The 8,321-nt window shown below is 32.2% G+C and overlaps 2 protein-coding genes across 2 annotated transcripts in view; both read left to right on the top strand.

The window, feature by feature from the left end:
* LOC107841777 (chlorophyll a-b binding protein CP26, chloroplastic-like) overlaps positions 1-438 on the top strand; it is a 24,771-nt gene extending 24,333 nt beyond the window's left edge. Inside the window, exons 2-3 of the mRNA XM_047396308.1 lie at positions 92-216; positions 324-438. Of these exons, the coding sequence (XP_047252264.1) occupies positions 92-216; positions 324-438 (240 nt within the window). The remainder of the gene's footprint in view (positions 1-91; positions 217-323) is intronic.
* Positions 439-2,375: 1,937 nt separating this feature from the next.
* Positions 2,376-3,237, top strand: LOC107841768 (probable dolichyl pyrophosphate Man9GlcNAc2 alpha-1,3-glucosyltransferase; the record flags this gene model as incomplete). The annotated part of the gene is given in 1 exon segment (XM_016685616.2): positions 2,376-3,237. A coding segment is annotated over 1 exon segment (99 nt), but the record flags the coding sequence as incomplete, so codon positions are not given.
* Between the last annotated feature and the right edge of the window lie 5,084 nt (positions 3,238-8,321).

Below are 8,321 nucleotides of genomic sequence, written 5' to 3' on the forward strand. Positions count from 1 at the left end.
TTTTCTTGTTATTTATCTGAAGAAGAAATATATACTTTTTTTGTACATTTGTCTTCTTCTCTTCTTGATACTCCTGCATCTCACAATTTAGCTAAAAAATTATATTGTTAATGTAAAAGAAATAACAAGTGTATACATAAAAGATTTTTTTGGTGCTTGCTGCAACTACGATTATGATCCTTTTAGTCTCAACAAGAAGCCAAAAGACTTCGCCAAGTATGTGTACTAATGACACATTAATTAATTACACTCTCAATATTTCAATTTTGTTCGTGTTGTTTGTGGAGATAGATGTAAGTTTAAAATTGCTCAATCTATTGCAGATATCAGACATATGAGTTGATCCACGCTAGATGGGCTATGCTTGGTGCTGCTGGATTTATTATCCCTGAAGCCTTCAATAAATTTGGTGCCAACTGTGGTCCTGAGGCTATTTGATTCAAGGTGTATATCACCATTATATTAATTGCACCTGTATTGATGGTTTAAACGTGAGGAAAATCTTGAATATAAAATTTTATCTCATGTGTAGACTGGAGCTTTACTTCTAGATGGAAATACGTTGAACTACTTTGAAAAGAATATTCACATCAATCTTGTTCTAACTATCATCGTCGAGGTTGTTTTTGTTGGTGGGGTGGGGTATTAGTTGCTGAGAATACCTTGATTCCATTTTGATTTTGCAAATGAAAAGATGGAAACTGCTCTGATTCTGTTATGTTGTTTTGACCACAGTTTTCGTTGTTCTTCAAATTGTGAAGAGTAATTAAGATTCCTTAACCCACCCTTCTTCCATGTTTTGTGGTAATCTGCAAAGCCTGAGGAATATGGTAGAATGTCTAAAGTTAGTTGTAAATTTTTGCTTCACGTATAGACTTTTCGATATGTTGTTCTGCAGGAACTTTCAGTCCTTAAATTTCAAATTCTTACTACCTGCAACTCATGTATCTTTTATTTACCAAAACTTGTCATAGCTAGATGATCCGGAAGTTTAATTGATAGGTTTTTGTACACTTTATTGTGGGGAGTGATCAACTTTTTATCTGTCTCTGATGATTTTTGATTGAGTTCATACATGTATAGGTGTAACAGAATGCAGTTCATTGTACATAGTGATATAGACACCTCCACACTGGGGCATTCATACATCTCCCTTTCATACGTCTGTATCATTTCATCTTTAGTTTTCACATCTTATCCTCCACCGAAGCCACCCCTACCTTGTTCCGATTATCCTCATTACTAATTTATCTCTCCTGTTATGCCTATAAATCCAACACAACATCTTTATTTTTGTTACTTTCATTTTCTGAACGTGAGAATTTATAAACTCAATTACAAAATAGAAAAATTCACTTGCACTAACCAAAATTTGTACATGTGGTCCTCAAGTTTCACTTGCACTACTGTCATATGCTTTAATTTAAAAACTGCAGGACAGAATGAAGGAAATAATATGTCATTGTCTTTGTTTCTTTTGGTAGATTATATTATCTGTGTCTCACTAGAGTTATTAATGTTGCCTTAAATATTGTGATCCTTTTTTTCTTTATTCTCTGCACATTTTGTTTTTCGTAGTTTAATCCTACTGGTGTTCAGAGAAAGAAATAGGTTTCATGAGATAAGTTAAAAGGGAATATGACCTTAAAAAAAGTGGTACCCAATCTTATTTTAGGTGATATAATTTATTTTTTAAGTTTGAAGAAAAAGTTACACTACATTTCTGCATTTGTAAGCTCTTATATTTTGAATTTTGTTCTTCATAGAATAACATAGTATGCTTAAGATCACATGTTTTAAGAAAGTAACCTCATATCGGATCAAATATCATCGTATAACATAAAATGAAGGGAATAATTTTAGTTGATTTTCTCTGAGAATCATTATTGCTCCTACATGTTAGATGGGAGATTTAATATGGTAAATATTTCTCAGGAAAACTTGTTGATTAATGACAGCTGAAAATTCAAATTATTGTTTGGAACATTATGAAACTATATCTTATCGTTTCAGGTTACTGAAGTCTGAGTCTGTGTATGCTGTTTTTCAGGGGCATCCACTGGATCAAAAAATTTTAGTACATGCTTTTTTATCACCATTGCAATAGTCATAATAAGCTATTTGTCCACCAACATAGTTCATCTCTGGTTCAAACACCCACCGACCTTTGTAGTGTAGTTTAATGGTGTACATATTTGGATCCTCGCCTTCATCTGTCGTGAGAATAGCAAAAGTAGAAGTTGTTAGGGTTATTTTAATAAGAAGAACTAACATTAAAAAGTATAACCGGGCATATAAATTCAGAATCTACACCCACAATATTTAATTTTTATGTTTCTTGTTGAAAACTTTTAACAAAAATGTTCTGGCACTTCGCCATGATTTTGTTGAATCCATGTCTCATCTTGATTGATCATGGTCATTTTCAGGTATTATATCTCTCCTGTTCTGAGATTTGTCCGTTGGATTTGTAGTGTGTTTTTGTTTGTTTGAATGCTTTGCTTTTTTATTCAATTTATTTGATGACAATATAATTGTATTAGTTTGGGCATTAGAGTTGCTACAGTTGCTGCAATCTTATCTGATATAGACATGGCTGGTTCAATCTTGTTTACTCTTGCTCTTAACCATAAACAGGTATCATTCTTTCGATAGGTCTATGTCCAAACTAATAAAGCAAATTTGAACATGTAATTTCTACATATGGATATACACATACTAAATTGTAAACGTGCAAGTTTACTTTTTATTTCTTGGTGGAAAAACTAAGGTATAGAATGGTATTAATGACACAACCTAGTATCTCGTGGCGGTCGATTAACTTGAGAATTATCCTTAACCATTTAATATTAGGTGTTTCATCTTTATTCTTAATTCTATAACACTGTAGCATTAACTGTTATGTATTGGAATGACCAAAATATAATGACTGTTATGTAGAAAATTAGTAATGCAGTTCAGGAGTATACAAAACTTAATACAAACCAAATATCTAAAGAAAATTCATGTGAAAAAGAACAAACGTAAAAAAAAGAAATCAAAATATGATTTAGTTGCAATATAAATATAATCACTATTATGTATTAATTAAAATAAATATTTTGGTCCTTTTTCATCGAGCAGTATTAAAGATCTAGTCAAATTAAACTTGACTATGTACTCACATGTCGGCGTGGATTACAACTTGCTCTTTAATGCAGTTTCAATATCGAAAATGTTGATTATCTTTTTTTTATTTACAAGGTGCAGTGAGTTCCTTTATGTGCCCTAGGAGGTGTTGCTAAATTATTTTCTCAAGACAAGAAAAAAGAAGTGCGAAAGAACGAAGAAGGTTGAGATGGTTATGAATGAGGGGAGGATGCAACAAAAGGATCTATGAAAGTGTTTCGTTTCGGGGTTTTTTAATTCGTAAAGAAGTGTTTGTTATTGTAATATCATAAATGTCCTTGACTGTATTGACAGATCTGTTAAAATTGCTAATCGTTAATTGGAGGATTAGAATTATTCACTTTAATTAATAAAAGGTTAAATGAGGGAAGTTAAATATCACAAATCATTAATTGGAGGATTAGAATTATTCACTTTAATTAATAAAAGGTTAAATGAGGGAAGTTAAATATCACAGGAATCAAAATCATAAGGTCCTAACACGAGCTAAAACATTTTTTTCCCAATATTTAAATTTGAATCAAAACGGCCAAGATAATAAATAAACTCAAAATTATTTGAACGAAACGATACACCAGAACCAATTTGCTAGACTCCTCTAAATTTAATTTTCGTACTTGTTTGTTTACATATCTATAAAGAATAGTATTATGATCTCTCTCTCTATATATAATATTTGATATGGATCAATTTGAAATAAATTCCACCAGCTTTTAAATGAGCTAAATTTAGTTAATTAAAATTAAACTAATTAATAAGTAAATCATTAACTAGCCTAAAGTTGAATATATTATATTTTAATGAATTAGTTTTACCATTTTAAGTTGTACTATTAGATTAAGCTGATCAGTAATCACTAACTCATAAATAATTAGTGAATCTATATATTCGCGCTTCGCATGATCATAAATAAATTTATTAATTTTTTGAAAAAAATATATAGCTCTAAGACAATAGAAGATACAATTTACACATATAAGCATAAAAATTTTAACCGTACAAGTTGAACAAAATCACTAAAGTGACAAATCAAGAGTCTTCTAGTGCTCATGCAAGAATGAGCACATGTTTTTGTATTTTTATAGAATGTTTTGTCACTGTTTGAGTTTAAATATTGCAGAACAAACTTTCTTGCTCTTCTACTCATGCACGTTATCGAGTTGATTACGTACTATAACTTATAACGGTTGCTAGTATTAATTTTCTTTGCTTATAATTCCCTGACCTCATGTAAATGTTGAAACCGTTGCTAGTGAAAATGTCAAAACCGCATCTTAAATAGAACTTATACTTGCACTTGATTTTTTCAGTCGGGTCATAAAATGAATTCAGTAAATTCATTACTGAAATTATATTCATATTAGAATTTGCAAATACAACATAAAAAGAAGTAAAACATCATTTTATTAAGGACCAAGTTCATCTGAAGATGTAATCTCAAAAGCAAATTCAAATTTAAAAACACAATTTTAATTTTAAAGTCTTGTAAAAGCAAATAAATGATTAATTTAAAGTAGAATTAATTTGTCATGACTCAGGATTAGGTCCTGGACATAACAGGCATTTGGAACTATTAAGTCGAGAGAATCTCTCAACATTCATCATGAGCATTCAATTAAGGTTGCTGAAGAAACATTTGCCAAATCACAATTAGAGTGTCCGAAATAATCAACCCATTATAAAGAAAGCTCCAAATCAACTGAGAGTACCGAAAACATCTAATTAACATCGACATAGGTCTACGAAGCTCCTAAACATAAGAACAAATGTCTAAGTCGGGACATGCATGGCCCTGGCATATACCATAAAATTGAGAAAAAGTCTAACTTACGAATAAACATGCCTTCCAGAAAATGGAGGGCTCACGAATAAATGAAACTATCATGAGCAAGATCATAGTACTGCATTGAACCATAAGAATATGCCTCGAAACCTACATCATGAACGATGTAACATTCAAGATAATTAATATGTGGAATATATTGATTTGTAAAACTATAAAAAGAGACATCATAGAATAGATGTATAAAAATGAAATCGAAAGCTGATTGGTTTGGGGTCATACAAATAAAGTAAACCCATAAGAGATTATTTAATTCTGAACTAGGCAGTATTACCAATATTATATGCACCACGGGCTATGTTAGGTATGATAAAAACCCGACCGGCAGAGCTCCAATCAATATTTGCCGCATGGACTAGGATAAACATCATATAGGCCATCATTCACCCCCACAGAGGAAAATCATACAGTCATCCAATTAAGGAGCGAACCACCCCTATGTTGGAAAAATATAGTTTTCAGGCGATGAATTACGAGGATTTACACCTTCTTAGTGAACTGCCTAATTCTCTGAAACCCATATTATTACATTTTCATAAGGGTTCAACAATTCATCATAAATAATTCTTTCATAAGGGCACCCATTAACTTGACATCGTCATACCAAGACTTGCAAACCAATCATGCCATCTCTTAACATTATCATAATGGTTTTTACAAAAGCTATTATGTTTCTTCCTAGTAGCTATTATGTTTCTTCCTAGTAAGATCTTACTTCACAAGGGTTTTTAAAAGTGATTCTAAATATTTGTTAAAGATGCTAAAAGTTGAGGAATTATTATTCAATCAAAATTCTTAATAACATGGAAATTTGAGATATATCCTTCCATATAAATTAAAAGACTTGTGATACTAAAATAGGAATTCATCAAAATCATGGGTTTACATAAAGCTATAAAAGTGATAATTTGTACACTAAAACAATGACCCAAGTTACAACTCAAATAATCGACTAGGAGGATTCCTATAAAAAGAACGTTCACAAGATTTAAACATTTTACTTTTCAAGAATACCACTTGCAACCCTAGTTCATAATTTGTACCCAAAATAGGTGTAAAAAACTATATATCGAAACTCAATTGGAATAGGGTTGTTCGACATACCTTAAAGAATAAGATTTATGGAGAAACTCTTGGAATAGGAACCCTGGGTTTGATCTTCTCTAGAGAATTGATACGCCTAAATTATACCTCATTTAGAAGAATAAAGCAATCGTTGTTAAATATATAGCTGTGAGATCCCACAAAATTTTAACGATTTTATTTTTAACTCTTCTGTGTGCGTAATGTTAATTTTTGAATTGAATCATGATTAAGGATGTTAAAAGGGTGTTTTGAGAAAATTTTGAGATTTTGTGAAAGTGTTCGGGGTTATTTTGGGCCCCCGAGGCAGTAAGCCTCCACGATAAAGGCGTGCCACAGAGTCTGACATCCGTGATAAGGGCGTGGCATGGTGCGTGCTATACCACTATTTAATTTCACCCAATTTGTTATTTTTCAGCTTTGGGTGAGGGGCTTTTGGTATTTTTTACCCCTTAAATGACTTATAAACACTTCGGGTGGCCCTTTTACTTTAGTTTTCAAGATAAAAAATATTAATTTTCTCTTCTTTACGCCCAACCCAAGAAAGCTCAAGGGTTTTGAAGAGGATTCATCATCTAAGCTCCAAACTTCTAATTCTCTTTAAGTTGTTCTATATTCAGGCATTTTGCTCATACCTAACTAGTATTTTTACATTGTGGCATCTATTTAATCAATATTCATGTATTTTAATTAATGAGTTTGAAATTAGGTTGAGGGATTTTGATTGTTATTACTTGAATTGATTTTTTTCATGTTTTAAATGGATTATTCATGCCTTAATTGATGTTTTTTGGGACTGAATTAGTGAATTATTTAAATGGTTAGAATGGGGGACATGAGTTTTCCCAAATTGATGAAATTTTAGCTTGATAATGACATTAACCTTAACCTACTTTGTAAACTTTATTTTGAATATGGATATTTGCACGATTTAACTTATCTTTTGAACTTATTTCATTGCATTAATGGATAAATGAACAAATATGATTTTTGGATGGCCTTAGTGGCCATGACTTGGATTTTAAGTGGAACTTGAGAGTCAGTTTGGTTATATGGACTGATTTGGCATAATTGAATTAACTTGCAAACTTATTGGTATGACGATACCAAATTGGTAATTGCCTTAATAAATGACTCCTATGTTAATGGTTGGTTTATGTGCAAAGTGTTTTAATTTAGGCTTAAAGAGAATTGTGTAGCTCACTGTGAAGGTGTAAGTCCCGGGGGGTTTAACACTAAAACCATGTTTATCGACGTTGGGGATCCATGTGACCGTGTTCTTGGTGCACACATTATATATATTTTGAGAGGGCTATAGCCTTTGTGTCCTTATCCTTTCATTGGGTTTTCCTCAATTCGTGCGATTAACATGTACTAGGACCCTTCCAGCAAGGGAAGCTGAACCCATATAGCCCATGGGTACCTTTAGGACGGAGCGAGCTACATAGTTTAGGTTTATACTTAAAACTCTCATGTTCATAGTCCTTGTCCCTATCCCGGCATTATATATATATATATATATATAATTGTGGTGCATATGGTTTATGACTGGATTTTGGTAATTGCATTATTTTATCCCTATCCTTTGAGTTATATACTAGTGTTTGCCCCACAGACTGTCTTTGGATGCTACATCATTTCATAATGTAGGGTCCGAGGGTTTTCTATTGCTCTTGTACAACATTAGGTAATTTTATATTCTTGTGGATCTGCTGTAAAGTAGTGAACCTCTATCTTTCAAAAACCCTGGTTATTTCACTATTTTTAGTATTGTCTCAGTATTTTATTTTAGAATTTTTTTGGTCATAGTCGGGGGCATGTCCCAGTTTAGTTAGTATTTTTGATTTTAGAGGCTTTTGTGAACAAGTGTGGGTAGTTGTTTATTTGAATTCTTAGAATGTTCATTTGACTTATCAATCCTTCTCACTGCTCTTTTGGTTGACTTCCACTGTTTATATTTATGTGATTTTGAGGTAAGGTTAAGGGGGTGGTCTCTGGCCCTTGGTGGATTTGAGATACCCATCACAGCCAAGCTCGGGTTTGGATTATGACAAGCTTGGTATCAGAGCACGGTTCAGGATCGTTGGGTGTCCATAAAGCCATGTTGAATAGATTCTCTTTTATAGGCATATAGCACGCTACACTTATAAGAGGGAGACTAGAAGGCATTTAGGAATGTTTTCCTTTCTTGTGTTCTATTTTTGAGTTATAGAGTCTAGTGATATGA

The sequence above is a fragment of the Capsicum annuum genome, chromosome 9 (assembly GCF_002878395.1).
Source record: "Capsicum annuum cultivar UCD-10X-F1 chromosome 9, UCD10Xv1.1, whole genome shotgun sequence".
Lineage (NCBI taxonomy): Eukaryota > Viridiplantae > Streptophyta > Magnoliopsida > Solanales > Solanaceae > Capsicum > Capsicum annuum.